At 33.8% G+C, this 20,226-nt stretch overlaps 1 protein-coding gene across 1 annotated transcript; it reads right to left on the bottom strand.

Annotated features, from left to right (window-relative positions):
* Positions 1-563: 563 nt before the first annotated feature.
* LOC121117390 (tyrosine-protein kinase transmembrane receptor Ror) lies at positions 564-18,939 on the bottom strand. Its single transcript, XM_040711807.2, has 2 exons — positions 18,763-18,939; positions 564-4,066 (listed from the first exon to the last, which is right to left on the bottom strand). The coding sequence occupies exon 2, from the start codon at positions 3,930-3,932 to the stop codon at positions 1,191-1,193; it is 2,742 nt and encodes a 913-aa protein (XP_040567741.1). The 5' UTR covers positions 3,933-4,066; positions 18,763-18,939; the 3' UTR covers positions 564-1,190.
* Between the last annotated feature and the right edge of the window lie 1,287 nt (positions 18,940-20,226).

The following is a 20,226-nucleotide window of genomic DNA, read 5'->3' on the forward strand; positions in this document are numbered from 1 at the left end:
TAATCTGTTAACAATTACCAACAATTATTACGTAATAATTCTACAGTTGGGAATTACTTCTCCATAATTGACTACATCGCAAGTGATTTTGAGCCTTTTTGTCTGCTGCTGTTGAAAGAAAAGGTCGCAAGATACAATAAAGACAACGACAGTATTGTGTTGTTCCTTATATAAGACCGCAGTCCCACTTGTCGGTCCTTAAAGAATGTAAAATCGATCCCTCGTGACGTAATTGAGGGTGTTTTCCCTTAAATTATTTAACTAAATAAAAAAAATAGCATGTTCTATTCTATTGAATCATAATTCAAATAGGAATATTTTTGAACAGATATGTGCAATGATCTTAATGTATATCTCATGTGGCTTTATAAACCATCGACATTTTTATGAAAATTTCCAAGGACCATGGACCGAATAAGTAAGGACCGACACACCACTAGTCTTGTGTATGAAATCCTAAAACGTACAATATTCACTTTTCCGTCTGAACAAGGCCTTAATTTAAAGGGGAATTCATTCAGGACCACCCTGTAGATAATATGTGAATTGATTCGATGTCTGTATTCCTTTTGATGAAAAAGAGTTTCGTGTTTATTATTGGATGCATCTGTATGGAAATTATTTCTTTTCTTCCATTGTTTCACTTCTGGTACATACTACATACATACATACAATATTACAAATTACATGACAAAAAAATATTTGGAACACACATACAAATTAATAGAATGGTACAAAGCCCCTGCCATATACCTATGTACGCGTATGTAATTAAACATGTTTGTTTACACAAGTCTGAATATACATATAGTTAATTCCGTTTTCGTGTTGTATTGTGTAATCCAGTCATCATCATAATAGTAATGAAGAATATACATAATTAATATTATCATGAAAACTATCGACATAAAATTTATAAAAATAACACAAGTATGTATTACACAAAATAAAATAAAAAGGTAGGTAGCAGCATACATCGCAAATAAAATAAGAAAACAAGTTGGTTTTTTTTTATGAATAAGTTCATACATAATTAATTGTTTTAAATCATTATATTCAATTTCCTACAGCGATATGATATAATATGTAAATATATGCGTGTATACATAGGAGAGCTGAGGGGAATGAAAGGAGAAACAAAGAGGACTTGAGCTTTTGCGAGAGAAAGAGAGTATTTAATGTGTGTAAAATCAGACCATTTGTAATGGCATTGGTGGACCAGTCTGACAATTTGCGTTGGGATAGGCTAATAGCGTATGAGGACCACCGTTGGGTCCTTTAGCCATTTGCATGAGTCCTACAGAAGGTCTATATCCTGGATGATGATGTTGTTGTTGTTGTTGTTGCTGCTGCATCAGATGATGATTCATACCGCTGAGATTCGTGGATCCTGTATTATTTGAGGGTCCTGTGCTTGAGTGATGAGATCCACTATGTTGCGACATACTATGACTAGTACTACTAGGCTGATAGCCTCCCGAAGAAAATCCTTCCCAATGACGAAGACGAGAATGGATTTCATTAAAGGTAGGACGTCGAGATGGAACTTCATGCCAACATTCCACCATGAAAGCGTAGGTGCGTGAGGGACAATCCTCAGGACAAGGCAGGAGCTGCCGAGATCGAATCATTTCGATCACTTCAGAGTTGGAGTACCCATAGTAGGGCTGTAATCCAAAACTGTAAATCTCCCAAAGGATGACACCAAACGACCAAACGTCCGATTCAGTTGTAAATTTTCCATAGAGGATGCTCTCCGGTGGCATCCATCTCACTGGTAGAAGGGATTTTGACTGTACCCTGTAATAGTCCGCCGAATAAATATCTCGAGAAAGTCCAAAGTCAGAAATTTTGACAGTTAAATTCTCTCCTACGAGGCAGTTTCTCGCGGCTAAGTCCCTGTGTACATAGTGATGTCCAGCCAGGTACTCCATACCGGCTGCAATTTGAATAGCAATGAAGGACATATCCATTGGAGTAAGAACATTCGACTCCGTAGCCGGCTCTGATATGTCTGAGTCCACATTGGGACTATGCGTTATTAAAAACTCATGCAAGTCTCCATGAGCCATATGTTCGAAAATCATGCAATGAGGATCCTCAACGAAGGAGACGCCAAGGAGACAAACAATGTTTGGATGTCTTAGATCTGTCATAAGATCCGCTTCTCGTTGAAAGTCATTGCGTGTCTTTTGAGTAGCTCCGGGTTTAAGAGTCTTTATAGCTACCAAACTGATGGTACCGGCGCCGCCTAGGCCAATAAGCTCTCCTTTGTACACCTTACCAAAAGCTCCTTCACCGAGCTCCTGCATAAAACGAATGCTAGATGTGGGGAACTCACGAGCTCTGACACGAATTACAGGTTCAGGAGGCGGATGTTGCATTTGTTGAATAAATTGAGGTTGAGCCATATTACTTTTAGGCAGTAAGGAATTCATTTCCATATTAGGAACTCTTCCAGAGGAAAGGGTCGAAGGTCTCTCTAATGATAGGTTGGGTTTCGTAGGCTTAGCCTTGCGTCTCATGCAACAAACACAAATGAGGAGTCCAAGTAATGCAATTGCCACAACAGTTGGAACCGCAACGTAAATATAAATATTGAAGTCATTACACATGGGAAGACCACAGACCTCTCGAATATTATCATGTCCTGCAAAGCACCATGGTTCCTCCATTTGATCATATCCACTGGGGTTTCTACAATAATTGTGTCCTCCCGAGAGTTCAATATTATTGATCACACTCACTTTGTTTTGCCGATTCCATGGAAGGCATGAATACCCAGACTTTGTGGAGCTGAAGGTCCCTCTATAATTCTCTCCATCTCCATTGTAACAGCTGTGAGGCCTTACCAACTGATTTGCCTGATGTATATCCAGACGAATACAGTTAGAAGACTCTGGTGTTCCGATGGGCGGCAGTTCATTGCAGACAGGAAGTACCATTTGACGACCTAAGAGTGCATGTTGACGTGCAATTGCCAATTCCTTTCGGCAAAGACTGTTTTCCAGAAGCTCACATTCCTCTCTACACATCTTCCTTGGTTTTTCTGTATGTCTATCACAGAGTGGGAATGTGGCTAAACAAATAGCAGGAATAGCCCATTTAGAACAGGAATCGCTTAGATCTGGAGAAGTTGATATTGCAAGGAAGGCAGCTTGTAGCTTCTTTTCTACATAGTCTTGGCTCAGCTGTGATCCAACGAATACGTACTCGTTACCAACATATTGAGAGCAAACAGAGCCTAAGTATGGTTGACAAGAGCCTCCAGACTCATCAGGCTTCAAATTGGGTATATTCTCTAGATGCATTGGATTGTGTGCATTATCATTTCGACTAAATTGAGGCTTCTGATCTCCCTCAAATTCAATGTTGGAGCCTTCACTATGCATATTAGGAAAATCTGGATCCGAATAAGTCTCTGGGAGTAAACCAGATGACTTACCCATGTCCAAATTGACTTTTCCTAGTTCGACTATTAATACAGCAGTGGATGTGATTTTATCGATTCCATTTTTAGCAACGCAGTCATAGAAGGCTTTGTCCAGGGTTTCAAGAGCTCTAACTCTAAGTATGGACCACTGCGGTTCGGCCTTGAGATTGGTTTTGACTTTCATACGATTTTTTTCTTCTATAAGAGGTACGCCGTTTTTAAACCAATCGATGGAAGTTGCAGGAGGATCTCCACTGACCTCACAGCGTAGACGCAAGAAATCTCCAGCATCTTTGGTCATATTTTTAAGAGATTTTATAAACTTTAGTGTAGATTGTCGACGAGGAGTAGTGGTTGACTCAGTACTGGGTGGGTCAAAGTTGACTGCGTTTTCAGACTTATCATCTTCTTCTCCGTCTATGTCGGATTCGATTTCGTTTCCATAGGAACTTCTTAGGAGAAGGAGGAAGATACATGCGAAGAGCGTTGAATATTTCATGGTATTTATTTCCTAGGAATTTTTATGACTATTATTATTGTTGCTGTAGCAGTTGTTATTATTCTCGTGTGTGCATTATGAGAGATCTCTGACGGTTCATTCACATATACATCATCCCTATGTATTGAAACTATCTGAAAAAGAAAAGAAAATATGTGAGAAAATGATGAAGGAATTATGGGACCTTAATATCCCCAGCAAAAATGAATGTGAATAACAAACACAAATAATATGATGATCACTTTAATATGAATCTAATGATTTTAACAGTACAATAGAAATATAATATGACAATTAGTGTTCAATCTAAGACCGAACGTATTTTTGGTTCGGGGTTAAGTGATTTTGAACACTAAAAATAAGTCATGCATAAATTACCCATTAATATATCTAATATCCATAGGATATTCAATCCTTCACCCTCAAAAGTATTCATCTCATTTTTTGAGAAATAACTTATACAATTTACTTATATCCACAAGTTTTCTTACTTATTTTGGATCGAACCTACATAGTTACTTTGTGGGATTATAGATATACACAAGGAGTACAACAGAAAGAGTAACCCTTTCATAAATAATTCATAACTTTGACAGAGCTTTTCTCAACTCTACAACAAAAAACTTTAGGGAAGGAAGGAATGAGGAGTAGATCTCTCTCTCTACAAAATAATATTCTTATTCCCTTTCAAATATGCACATAAATTTAGACAGGGAAGGAGTAGTACATGGATGTAAGATCTGCTCTTAGTCTGTATTTGAAAAAACGCCACTCCTTTCATTTCTTTTCACAACAAGAAGAATTACATGTAATGATATAATAGGCAGCTACATCTATCATCGAGATCAACAACACGCCAACATTCACTTTTAATCAAAATACACAAATAAAATAAAGTGTCTTATTAAAAGGGTTTCCCCCTAAATACATACGTTAATACATAAACTGCTCAACTTCAATTTATGTACACATTAGATTGTCCTGTTAATATATAGCCCCTCCCCCATCATATGTGTTATTCCGTATACCGGTACTACAGTGCTAATTTGAATATTATAATAATAATAACAGCTTTGGAAAATAAAAATAACACTATTTCTAGGACATATTTTACACACCTCTAGTGATAGCACTAACCCAATTAATTATAAGGATTACAGCTTTGGAAAGTAACTAAAGGGGCTCCTACTTTCTGCGACATATTTTATAGACCTCTGGCTAGCCCCCCTGAAAGTATAAGTGAATTCGTAATGACATATTTGTTTGGATACTTTTTTCGAAAAAGTATCGAAAAGTACCAAAGTACACCTTATCTGCTGAGGATAGAAAAATAAATAAACATTTTAATTTTTAGTATTTGGTACATGAGGTAAAAATATTGTACACCTTCCCCTTAGTAATTATTTAAGGGGTCCCAGATGTGTTCAATAATAAACAACTATCACACTTAGCTAGGTAGGGTTAAATTTTCATAAATTGATTACCTCTCAGTATCTTTGATAAGATAACAGGGAAATCGCAAATCATTGAACAACATTTTCATATTGTCCCATCAAGAAAAATGTCTTTGTGCAGGGGAGGGGGGATATTAATGCGAAAACTAGACAGTCTAACAGTTTACTACATGGTATCACGTTTTCTTACCTTCGAAAAAAGAAACTGAAAAAAAAAGAAGCTCAAAAACAGTTGGTATTATTCAACAACTACTGAACATTGTTCACAGCTTATAAGAAGTTACTTCAATTCCACTAAGCAACGATTTCAAAAATTTACTAATTTTAACTAAAAAGCAAACGTTCATTCATTTGCTACATCCCCTACCCACCCCTGATTGTTTTCCTTGAGATGTGTAAAAATATTATCTAGAAAGGGGGATTTTTTATTTTTCTGTTTTAATTATTAATTAATTCTTGAGAAGGGAACATTGAAGTATAAAGTAATACCTAGTGAGTGTGCTCGGAAGTTATAAGTCCTCATTGGTCTAGGAGTAAAATTAAGGATTGACATCTGAGTCATTCTTGCCTTGCTAGAGTCAGAGTGGAATTTGTGTTTATTCTCTTCCTCTCACAGCTGCTTGCAGCTGTCATAATAAAACGTCATGGCAGCTAAGCTGCTCTTCTCCGTAGCATTATTTAAATTGTTAGAACTACATTGTTGATTTTTGGTTTATTTTATTTTTATATGTCGGTAGGACATGTTTGATACACTACTGAGTTTATTCAAGTTTGTAAATCGTAAGCCTTTTCTCGTATGTAAAAATGTAGTAATCTTGACAATTTAAAGAAAGGTTTGAGTTTGAGAGGACTTATTATTAAGCAAGGACATTTTTGATCCTCAATTTTACTCATAGTTAGTCCAACAAGGAACTACACTTAACTCTCCTGGGTGTTACTCTTCGTCATCAGAAAATAGTTAATTCATGCTTAGATTAGACCTTCTCTCTTCAAGAATAGCTTTAGTTAATAAGAAAACACTCTTTAGGCTCCCAACAACAACAACAACACTCACACCCTAAAAAATCCTTTGGATTTACATCCCCATGTCATTTCAATCAAAATGTCCCCACAACTATCTTAATACTGTCATGTCTGTCTTGATCTTTATAAAGATTGTATCCCTTCTATATAGGATATTTTATGTAGACTTTTTCACCCTTTAAATCAATCTAAAGGGAGTAATAGAGGAATAAAAGAAGAGCGAGAGAGATGAGGAAAAAAGGGAGAAAAATAACCATTTTAGTTTTGTTATTGCTGTATTTTTAAAAAGATGGGAGTAAAAGATAAATAAATCATCCATTGCTGAAGAAGGAGAAGGAAGGGGTATAATAATAAGAGTAGTAACAGTGTGAAAGAAGGGAAAATCGATAAGGAAATCGCAGAATGTTTGTGTGCTCAGAAATGAAATAAAAATACATAAATATATAAAGGAAGAAAAAGAGGGAAAAAACTATGGCTAATAACTAAGTAAGGGAGGTGGAAGAGACTACTACTACTACTATACTATGTATTTTTTGTTTTTATTTTTGTTCCAAATATACTTTCAGCTGTTTTTTTGTTTTTGTGTTATTTATTCCCCTCTCCTTCCCATGTTTTTCTTCCTTCACAGACTGTTTTCTATTAACGCCGGGAATGAAATATATTGATCAATATTTTCATAAGTAGTAATATCAAGATTCAATTCGAAGTACCGAGTGGTGAATTAAAATCTGAACACTGAATTTTAAACTTTAACAAGATATAATTTACTAATGAGCAATATATGATTTCAACAAAATTAATACTTCAAATATGTAGGTGTGTATCTCAGCTCTCTCAATCATTAATGTAAACGACCTCAGCGGTGGCTGCCAGGAGGCAGCAGAAGGCATAGCAACCACTGCAGATGTAGTCCACTGCTATGGCGTCCCAGAGCTACCTGACAGTAGCTTTGAGGGCCTCGTTGTTTGGATGACGGACGCTGAATGCCTCCCCCTCAACATGCAACCAAAAGGAGTAGTCGAGCAGGTTGGCCTCAGGCAGTAAGATGGCCAAAAGTGACAAAAAAGAGTTCAAAAGACTTGATCTTTCCACCTATTTTTTTTTTAATATCTCTCTGGTTAGTCTGGTGTGAAACCCTTAGACCTCTTACATTGGGCCTCATTGACTTTAGGGATTGACCTGTGTTGTTTTCTGTAACTCCTCCGGATCTAGTTTGGCCTTTTTGACTGAGCCGTTCTTCCTCTCCAACTTTCGCACTTGCTGACAGCGTAGATGGGCGTCCTGGAGACGCCCAACTGCTTGGAGTGCGTGAATGATAAATCGCCGATCACGTTACTAGTGTCATTTTCTAGAACTGTAGGTAATGTTTGTTTTGCTATGTAACCAATTGTTTATGGTTTGATATATCGAAATATGAATTAATTTCAATCACTCTACCTTAATTAATTATTGAATTAGTAAGTGTTCAGATTTTAACTCGGTACATACATAACTAGGCATGATAAAACAAACCAAAAAGCAGTAGCAAAGAGGATTTGAGAGAAAAATTCAAACAAAAGAGAGAAATAATTACACTTTTGAGCTATATTCTACATTATATGGCTTAGGAAAAAAACTATTTGTGTTGAAACTCTGTAAGGCGCCATTTTTTCCTTGTTCCGTCTTGTGAGAATAATATTTTCTTTTTCTAAAAGAAACAGACAACCCCCCTCCCAATGACGTGGGGTACGCTCAGGACCAGTACTGTTCGGTCCTCCAGTCCCCCTTGTCCGATTTCTTTTTCTGTCCTTTTTAAGTGATGTATTTTCTTGCCGAAATGTTCCCAACCAATGTACTTGTACTGTATTCTTGTGTTCATATCAATATTCCCTAACAATAACAGTTCACTAAACTATAATTTATTTTGTAAAATTTCCGATTGCCCATGATGAAGTATTAGGAAAAGAAAATATAATGAAGAATTATTAGAGTGTAGATTTACTTTCATGGTTGAAAGCCACACTATTTATTTACAACAAAAGTATGTCAACCGAATCGATGAAGCCAAACAAGATGAAAAACAATTTTGACGCTAAACATCCTAATCTTGCAGGCAAGGATATCCAGTATCTTAAAAACAAAGCTAATGGTGTAAAGAAGATATTGATTTTGGCGGAATAACCTCTAGGAAAATATGGCAGTCATTAGTTCCAAAAATGCATTAAAGAGGATCAACCCAACTAATGTTATCCTTTAAGCCAACGCAACTTTAAGGGGTCAAGGCACCAGAAAGGTTGGGAAACGCTGTTTTAGACTGATAAAAGAAACAAGTCCTTTTTTCTCCTCCATCCTATCCCTAAAAAATACTAATAATGACGTGGGACCGGATCAAGACCAAAGTTTAATACAAGAAGGTCGAACCCCAACACTAAACTCTTTGAAAACAGTCATGTTGAGAATCAGTTTGAAACTAATTTTTTTTTCCGGTTCATTCTAGACAATATTCATTTTTTTAAAAGGGGAAAAACTCGACATATTTCCAGACCGATCAAGGACTTTCAAATAGAAACCTAACACTTGAATATTAGTGTTCAGACTGGATTTGAAATATATATATATATATTTTTTTTATTGTTTCTGAATTGATTTATTCTAGACCTGATATTTTATTTTTCAAAAAAAAAAAAAAAAAAAAAAAAAAAAACGCTTACAAATTATATTTCCCCCTCTTCCCCTCCAAAATGAGGTGGGACCGGATCAGGCCCAAATGTTAATACGACACCGCTCCATACCAAAGTTGTACCGAATTAAATAAAATTTATACGGTTTCAAAACCACTCAAGGATTTCCAGATCAAACCCCAACACTTAAATCTTTGAAAATAGTAGTATTTTAGACTCATTTGAAATACATTTTTTCATCCAGTTGGTTCTTAAGTCTTTTTTTGTAGTCCGATCTGGACCGATATGTCAACCCAGACCGTAGTTATGAACCGTGCACCGATATTTAAAAAATAGACCAAATGTCCCCTTCTATAAATAAAAAAACATAAACCGTCATTTTAATTTTGTGTTTACCGAATTTTACTAAGAGACCGGTTTAGAACAATCTATTAGTTCGCTCTCATAGAACGTTATAAGACTTTTAGAACGAAACTACATACTAGAAAATTGTATGTAGTCTATATACAAAGACCTGGTTTTTTTGTTACTTAATAACTCCATAAAAATTGAATCATATCATCAGTAGCAATATACAATATTATTAGAAATGCTTATGTCAAATCGAATGAAAAGAAATTTTGTGTCCTTCAACACTTCAAATGAAATTTGACGGAAACGCCAAATTTCTTTTTTTTTTATATATAACTTGAAGGATGAAATTTATTTATTTTTCATGCTCTGAATGTCATTTAATTTGAAAAATTGTAGGATTTTTCCTTCTTTCCTTCTATTTAATAATAAAATAATAACTTTATTTTAATTGATTTTAGGATTTATGATATTGTCATGTTGATTTGGTTCAACTCTCATGAAACTCTGTAGAACAAAGTACTACTACATATGTTTATTCCTATCAAAAACACACTATTTCTCCATAGGGGGTAATACAGTGATTTTTTAAACTCATCTAGCTGTAAATGTATACATATTATTAAAAGTTGTGAGTTGTTTACGGTGTAAAGAAGAGAGAGCTTGCATATATGTATATGTATGTGTGAGCTTTAACATATCTTATTACATCTAGTAGTATGTAACTATTTTCCCACAGATCCATCTACTCTCCAATGATTTGTTATTTATTCATATGGAGATTTTTTTTTATTATATTTAAAATACTATGTATATAGTACAAGTGTTTGAATTTCAACTGTTTGTTAAATCCAATTATAGGGAAGACAGTTGCAATAAAATTTGAAGAATGGACTAATAAAGACACAGGCGTCTAAAAGGCTATAGTACCCGTGAGTGATGACCTAAGGGGTAACTGGGCCCTTTTAATACAAGTGACAACAACTAAAACCCTTATGCCTCTTAGAAATGCATTGAATTCACCATCAAATAAATAATAAAAATAACTCACATCGCCTAATTGATGTATCATTAAGGTAAGTCTCCGGCATTAGAAGAAATTGACGTTATTGTAATAAAAAACCAGTAAACCTAAGACCTCAACCCTAAACCCTCTAACACTAAAATTAATTAAACATTTATTCAGTAAATTAACATCATTATCTCTGCCAACAAAGTTGAACGGAGGTTATGTTTTTACTTCTGTTTGTTAGTCTGTTGTCACCAGGATTACAGCAAAAGTTTCTGATCGATTTTGATGTAACTTGGTAAAAGGATTATATATGGTCACAGTAAGATGTCATTAAATTTTAAGAGCTCAAGGTCAAAGGTTAAGGTAATAAAAAACGTTAAAACTACATCACTGACCATAACTTGAAAATATTGAGCTAAAGAGATCAAATCGTTGTCATTATGTATGCTTAATAAAGGTGCTTCATGAGCAAAAAATCCAATTTAGAAAAAATGACCATAGACGGAGGTTGGGACTTTATCGAGTGCCCATTCTAGTTATTCATAAGATAAGTAGTCTGAATAAAATTATAAATCGATTTAAGTATTTTTTCCCTTATATGTAGCTAGGTGAAAAAATAATAAGTGTTGCTATAAAATAGGATCACCTCTCGGGTCAAAAAATCTAAAATCCCAAGATAACGTAAATTAGATATAGTTTTAATAAAATTGATAGCCGCTAACAAGGATGACACTTTTGCTAGATTGAGAGACAACATTGCACAATCTATCTTTGCTAAAAAATAATTTTACATGGGCAACAAGGGCTTAAGATAAGAGTATGACTTGGCGGTTTGCCTGATTTAACCGGAGTTTTTTTTTTTTTTTTTTTAAATATGTTCTATAGAAGTGTGTATTCAATAAAACAGAAGACTGTTAAGTTTATTTTTAATAAGGTTGTATTAGTTTTGGCTCCTAGTTGGTTTGACTCCCCAAATTTTAACAAAACATACTTCTACATATATGTTTGCTATTGCTTCAACCTATTTAAAGGTTACAAGAGTAAATTTGTTTTTGTTCTTCACAAATGAAATTGGAAAGTGATAGATCAAATCTTGCAACTCTCCCCGTTTTATAGGTCGGATAAATTCTTCAGAGCTCTGCTGGAGCTTGAAATATACATAACGTGAAGTGTCAATCTATTAAATAATTAAGTAGAATAAACGATACGAGGGTTATTGCCACAGTCAGTCCTTCGGACTGTCAGTAGTGAAAATACAGTTGAGTGACGTCATCTAAGACCGAGTTAGGGTTGATATAGAGGACTGAACTTAACCAGACAAACACTGAACTGGACGGAACTGCAGTTTTCAGTACTAAATAAGGAATAACACAACACTACGTTTATCCTCAAAAACAAATTTTATCTAATATTTCGTAGAAAATTGGACAAAAACTATTGATCTTTAGCCAACATAGCCTGCATGGTATTATACGATCGTGAGGTACATTTGATGACAACTGCTTTTGGATGTTTGAGAATGTAGTCTACGGTCTCCCCTACAAGTGTTTGAATTTCAAATGCTAGTTAGAGCCAATTATACAATTTTCTTTTTTGTTGTTATTGTACCAGACAAGAAATAAAAATGAAATAATAAAAGTAAAGATGTAAAATAAGATAAGATTTACAATTATGTCTCCTCTTTTCCTCCCTGAAATTTGAATCTTCATTAGAGAATATCTATCTACTTCTGCTCATAATAAGTATGTTAAGAATGAAGCACCCTATAGTAGATATACATATATACAATGTATCGAATTCATAACAGACTCCCTTAAATCGTTCTCTTTTCCGTCTTAGGTCAAGGTTCAAACCCCTCTTCTTGTAAATAAAGTTTCACACCTTACTCAGTTATGCATGCAAAGAGCATCATCATCTGTAAATAATATACATACATAAATCTACACACTACTCACATCATAAATCCAAAATAAAATTGTCAAATAATAATTATAATTATTCAGGCGTTAAAGAAGAAAATATGTACGAAATATATGTACGTTATATTCTTATAAACATTTGATTTTGCTAACTGTATTGTATCTCTCGCAACCTCTCCTAAAAAAGAAACAGAAAAAACACTTGTTGGTAGTCATGGGGGTGTAAACATTTCCTTCTGTCTTAGCTAAATAAATATATAAATATTCATTTTCAACCCAAAATCATATAATAGGGAACTGATAATAACAATGGTCTTAATTCAGCAATACCATATTTCTCGCTCCCTCCTTCTCCATGCGCTCTTACACAAATCCCATCTGTAGGTATTACTGCATTAAAACTCTTATTACTATCAGTCCCTGTGATATGATTTTGACGAGAGAAAATGAATTACTGCTATAAAGAGAAAAACCCCTACATTTAAAATAGCATTAGTAAAGGGAAAAATTTATAATTAATTAATTATGCATTTTTACAATAATTTACACGAACCATAGGTAATAATGTTTACTTCAAAGGAAGAAGTTAACACCCCAACTACCTATTAAATAATGGGGGGAAAAGTGCACTTGTGTTTATTTTATTACAAAAATAGCATCCCTATCAATTACTCCCAATTTCAATATTCAATAACTGCTGTTGGGAATGGTTCACAGCTGAACAAGAGCGTTCAGAACACTGACGAGGATAAAAGAAGTAGAAAAAATCAACAATTGATCGCAAATACAGTGGTAATTTTTGTCTTAGTGAAATAACGTCGTGTGTATGGTTTGAACAACTTCCAACTTGTATTAAACAATCATTCTACCGTTGGAACGAATTGCTTAATTGCTACCAACTGATTTTGGGTCTTTTCTCTGTTTCTTTTTGGAGGGAAGGTTGGAAGATTCAATAAATGTAACAACGTGATCAATCCACCAAAAATTGCTCTCTGGGGCTACTTTTACGTCAAAAGTTTCCCTAGACATAATCATCAAAATAACTAGTTATTATGCATTAGTAAATATATTTGCCTAATAAAACTAAGATAGACTATTACTAATTTAACTGTCACAAAAACTCTGTTATAACTACATATTATAATATGATACAAATAACACAACATATGTTACTGAGAAGAGTGGTGCCCTTGAGGCATTCTTTTTGCAATTATTTCTTTAACGAAAATTTTCACTTATTGTTGTTAGAGAGAGAAAGGGAATCAAGGGATGATGATTTATGTAACGTATATTTCACGTTAATAAGGCAAATACATCTTGTACGTAAGAGAGACAGGCTCTATATGTATGTATTGTCACAAAAAGTAGATAATTTACAACCTTATTTTTTTAAATGCATATAATTAAAAAGACCACACACACACGCACAGAAAGAAAGAAAGAAAAAATAATAATCAATAGAAATTCCATTCTTGACAAAAAAACAAAACACACAGAGAACCAAATCCTTCACTCCATCATCAAGGGATCCTTCTTAGTGAAGAACTACTAGACCATTAATATTAACAAATATTATGTATTATTAATAATATCACGTCAAGATGCGTGTCATTAATCTAATTCGTTCTTTTTACGCTTACAGTTTATATGTGGTAGAGGGGAGGGGGATGATACGCTGAGCAGGTATCATATAATATGAAAATAAGTAGAAGCTTTAACTATTAAATTACAAATATTATAGGTAGTATAAGTATGTATATAATAGTGATGTATCGAATTGGTGATCCGACCGGTTCACAAACCTCTAAACTGAGACAAGTGGGTGGAATCGTACGACGTATTGGATCAGTATCAAAAAACTAAAATTACTTCAGTCCTATTAGTCCAGTCTTGATAAATATTGTCAGTTCTATGGCCTTGTCCTTATCGGCCTTTTATAGTAACTGCAACTAGTGGGTTGCCAGTCCTTATTAAGGACTGAAGACTACAGTCCCGTCCAGTTCAATCCTGCATATCAGTCCTAAAACTTATAAAGTTCGGTCCTTGCTGACGTCACTCAACTTTATTTCTTCGTTTTTTACCCTTTCTAGTTCTAGTACTCACAGTCCAAGACAGACAGTCTTAAGGACACGTCCCAAAGACTGATTTGACAGGGTGCAGACTGGACTCAATCAATAAGGGCTGACACAACACTACCTTCAAATGATGTAGATAAGATAAGTCATTTCAGCTGTTGAAGTTTTTCATAAGCTCATTCAAAGGGAAGAAACATCTTAATTTTGAAGTAGGACGTGTGTGGCTAGAATTATACTTTGTAGCTTTTATTCATTATTTTCTTTGTTTTAATATTCTTCAATTCTAGCTAGGAGAAGGAGTGAAGAAAACAGAAAGATAGCTACGAATGAAGGACCAACTCATCTGTCCTTATGAATGGTGATAAGACCGGACCGATTCGAAAGAAGACTGTAAGGGGGACAAAAAATAATTATTAGGGAAGCAGGCCTAGTACAGATCCAATAATATCCGCACGACGTTATCTTTATCGTATCTCACAACCCTTTCAGCGAAAATAAACAGAAAAAAGGCCCAAAATCAGTTGGTCAATTCTACCAAAACTTTGTAATTATTATTCAATATTTATTTGGAATGACTCACAGCTTGAAAAGAGCCAATTAAAATTCAAACAATTAACGTTCAGATAACTGATTATTATTTTTTTTTTTTTTTAATAAAACGTAAAAGAACCAGTTCGTGAACCATGAATTTCTACTAATCAACCAAAAGAATGAAACCTCATCATTCATCTAGTTAAATGGGTCTAAAAGCTTTTTCCGGTGCACTCCATTGCATTCCTCAAATAGCTACCATGTCCAGTCCAAATATGACAAGCAAGTAATTATGCTAAGTTGTAGGGTGGGCACTGACTCAAACGAAATAACGGATGCATTGATGAGGAAATGAGAGTTTGCCGCTAAAATAAGGCCGAGCATGAAAGGAATAGAAACAAAGAATGAAGGTAGAAGAAAAGAAAGAGAGAGAGGTATGTACAAAGAGACAGAGAGAAATATAGAAAGAGAGAAGGGAAAGGAGGTTTTATTTCTGTGAAAAAATGCTCTAAATTACCTCGGAGTCCCAAAAAAATATCATAAAAGCATGCTAGATTACTCAGTACGTAAACTTGCTAAATTTTAGACTGATCTGTTCTCATTTTTTCGATTCCATGTGGGATAACACCAAAACAGATTTATAACTATATATATGAGATATGTATGTTTTTTAGGGGGAAGGGGCTTCAGAAACGTTTAGAGGAGCTCAAGCCCTTCCAAAAAGGGGCTAGCAACGTCATTGCCTCTGAGGATGCAGTCCTTGGGGACATCCTATACAGTAGGAAAAGGCTTACCTTTTTCAGGTGGTCCTGGTATCGCATAGGTACTAGCATTACAGAAAATGTGGTAAGAAAGAAACAGATCCCGAGCTTAATCGAGGAGCCGGGTAGGAACCTCTAAAATTTAAATTTTGATCCGTTAAGAACCGGGAACGTTAAAGGAAAGAACCCCATTGAATGTTTACTTATACTTAATCAATACAACTATCGAATCAATTAAAAGAGAAAATAAATAAGAACCAAATAGAGCCCGGAACCACAATTTAAGAATCCATATCATCACTAGTATTAACTACATACAACAATAATAATAAGAACATAGAAGAAGAAGAATTGAGATGAAAAACTAAACATAAACAGAGATTTGTTCCCTTACAAATGAAGAAACATAAAAAAACCAGCAAGGGGTAGCAACTTAAAGTCTAAATCACATTCATTAATCCTTTCAGAAGGTACAACCAACCCACCAAGTAACCAGAAATCAATACCTTTTTTTATATATTAATGTATATGTAAGTATATGAATCTCATTTGAAAATGAGTCAACGAACGCCGATTTTTCTTCATTTATATTGTTTATTTATTTATTATAATTATTAATATGTATAAGGAGATGAAATTCGAAAAAGTAAGGTTTTAATGAGACATGCGACAAATTTATGTTATGTCAATAAATCATTATTATTAAATTAAGGTTATAATAATGGTGTTTGCCACAACAGAGAAGATGTAGAGTTTGGATAGGAAAGCAATCACCATGAATTTGTCACGGAGTTTGTAGAGAGAAAGTGGGAGCCGATACATTAATAGATGATTGATAGTAATTATACTCCATTGCATAAGGTTCTAATATTATCTATTACAAGGTTAAAAAAACAGTTATTGGATGATGACTTTTGCTTTGGGAAATAACGACATAGAGAGAAGATGGAGTGGAGTCAGTTAAATATTTATTATTACAATCATTTCAGAATCTATTCCCTTATAATAATGCCTTGGCGGCATCATGCTGTGATTCTTCGTTCTGTAGTATAACTCACTTCACCTTCCTTTCTTTTTAGAGGATGATATTTGTATCTACAAAACGTATGTAAATGTTTCAAGAAATGAAATGTAGAAGTCATTATGTACAATAGGATTTTCTAGGTATTTATCACTTTCAAAATTTAGTTCTACGTATAACGTATCTGAGTCAGACGGAAAATGCTTCGTTTAATGCAAATACTATCGTTATTAAAAATATCTACCAGTGACGTGAACATTAATGCGTCTTAGCCATCGCACACAATTGGGGTACTATACCTATCCCAAAATATCAGGAACTCTAGTGTATTATGCTTTTTTTATTTGCTGTTAATTATATTCTACTTCTCATGCACCTTACTTGTGTTTTGAATGTTGATTGGTTGAACTCGAATTAACTCTTGTTAAGGGGTCGTCACCAAAGTATGTAGGTTTTTAACCTCCCCCTAAAATTCCTTCAACTTATAAAATATGCTATTTCAAAAACCCTGTACGTACCCCATAAGATATCTACAATTCCCTACTATTAAACAAAGAAGAATACTATGGTTAGGAAAAAGTTTTGGCCAACTACAAGCTGATTTTAGGTCTTTGGAGTTCTCGCTCCCTTTTTGTAGAAAGAAGGGTGGAGAGATACAATGAAGATTGCCGTATTCCGTTTTCATTGACATCAATCATTGCACCATAATCGAAGGAAATGCCATCTTGGAGGCTCAAAGGTTAATATTACACAACTACATGAAATAAACACATTTGTAAATAATAATTCATTAAACTCCATCAAATGGTTTTTAGAATAAAAAAGACTGCATTGAATTCTACTTTATTTTAATGATAGACACTGATATTATACTTTAATCAAAGTAGTAGCCACTAAAAATACCTATAAAATGGCTAGATTTGCACCTTTTTTTTGATCGATAATGGACGAGAAAAGTAGGATAATTAGAGAAAAATATATTATTCTTTCCAATGTAATAGTTAATTTATTGTCTACACTATGGCAATAAGCTTTTATAACAATATATGAACCTATTTTTAATACATTTTAGGGTCTGATATGCTAATTATAAAACTAGGCAACAGAAGGATATATTTTTGATAGACAGTGTAAGGTTTAAGTCCTATTATTTGTGTGTCCCATTTTGACATCCAATAGTTCCCTACTTTCGTTAGTACTAAAGAAAAAATGGTTTTTATTGTCATCAAACTTTGTTGTTTAGGCCCATAAAATGGCTCAAGTCACATGAAAACGCTTTATATACTATGAACTTCGAGACATCTCATGTCTATTATAATAAGAAATACTTTAATAAAGCTTAAAAATGTAAGATAATGCCAAATTATTATTGTGCATTTAGTCTGTTCAAATATGTATAAATATAAAAGATACTTAAAGTGCCACTGAGCGAATTCCTTTGATAAAATAAAGTATTTTACTCTAATCTATGCAGTAAAAATGATAGAGTGAAAAGGTTTTTGTCTTCTTCTTAAATGTAGGAATACTTTTCAAAGGCTCATTTGAAGTTCCTTTCTGAAGGACTTGTGATTAAGGCTGGAAATCTACTACAATATACATCAATACAAACATCTGTTTCCTCACGAAACAAAACAACATAAATCATTTGAGTAAGTGACATCCCAGTAATACAAATTCTAAACAGTGATAGATCATCAACATTTGTCAACAGTCTAAAGCAGAATCACACCGAATAAGTGGAAATCACAAAAAAATATCTCTGTAGCCTTAACACGCCTATTTGTACAGTAAATTATAATAATGCATATTTGAAAGGCAAGGAACATACTATAAATAAGTATGTATGCATCTTGCATCTGCTTGGAATCCCCTCCCCCTCTCTGTCATACTTAAGTCAAGTCATTTGACACTCAAAGTCCCTCCATACTTTCAGTATTAACAGTTTTAAAAATTTGCTGGTTGAATTATTGGAAAAATACAAATAATTAACTGGGAAAAGGGAGAAAAAAAGAAAGTCACTTACCCTTCTATGTACTTCAAAACGGAATCATATTTATGCAGTACAATTAAAAATATGTAGAATTATAAAATAATAATCTATAAAATAATCTGTCACTAAAAGAACTCACAGAGTTAAGAAGGCGCACACCCTACGCGAACAGGAACCGTGCAGACACTACTCCACTACTACTAGAACAACAATTTCTCAAAAGATCCATTTGTACGTGACGGGTCTACATTCTCTTCCTTTCCTCTCTACGTACGCTTCCTGCCTATTCGCCCTAACAACAGCTAGAGGGTCCGCATTCTACAGAGAAAGAAAGAAAGAAAAAGACACTTTTGCCCCTTTTTCTTTCTTCTTCCTCCTTTCCTCCCAACTACAACACTACTAGTACTACGTACTGCTGGTACAGCAGTCTTTTTTATTATTGTTTCACTCAAATATAAAATTAATAATACTAAACCGGTAAATATTAGCGACATCTAGGGCTCAAATATCATACTTCCGCTACTTCTTTTTATTACTTTTTATATATTATTAGTAATAATAGTAAATATGGGCCCTCTGGTAAAAATATAATAGAATGGACATTATAGGAAATTTATAACAATTGAAACGATAGCTGGTGGTGCACCCCTTCTTTCTGTTAAATAATGAAGGAAAATAATAATATTGACATTCTTTTATGAATGTAGTAAAAAAAATAAGTTGTAGGAATTTCATTTTGCTTTTATGTCCAGAAAATTAGAATGAGGGCTGCTGGAGGGGATGAGATCTAACGATGGTCTAGGAAGGTGCTGGGTGACGACACTCAATTCTATTCAAAATATAACATTCCTTTCTTAGTTATATATGAATTGAATTGTTTGAGAAAAAATTAAAAACAAAATATGTTATTATGAATTTAGATGGATTTATTGGATGTATCAAATATCGAAAAATGCGGATGTGAATATTTCTAAAATGCAGATAATCCACATATACAAATATCTCTGTACCCACATGAGAGATCCTTATTTCTTCGTAAGCCACTGGTTTTTTGATTGACATTCGAACTATAAATATTGAATTAATTATTTTATATTTTTAAAAAATCTTCACAGAAACTTTGAAATTTAAATTTAAATTATTTATTTAAATTTATGTTGTAAAGTGCGTGAATATCCCAATAACTTCACTGTAAAAGAGGCCTCACAAGTGTTACAATCAAATCTCACGCTCTCACGCCAAGAATTGTATTTATCACGTATTTTATATAAATACATATAGCAAAGTATTAATTTATGCATTCATATTTCTACAGTGGAGATACAAATTAGCTATTACAATGGAAAGAATAAGATATTTTTTTCACTAATTATCTTACTCTTCTCGTCCTTAGTCTATGAGAAAAAAACAATTAATAAATCTAGTCTTTTTTATACAAACTATTTAGATTTAATTCAAATATCACTGTTTATCATTGGAATAAAGTAGTATTCAATG

Source organism: Lepeophtheirus salmonis, chromosome 5 (assembly GCF_016086655.4).
Source record: "Lepeophtheirus salmonis chromosome 5, UVic_Lsal_1.4, whole genome shotgun sequence".
Taxonomy (NCBI): Eukaryota; Metazoa; Arthropoda; class Copepoda; order Siphonostomatoida; family Caligidae; genus Lepeophtheirus; species Lepeophtheirus salmonis.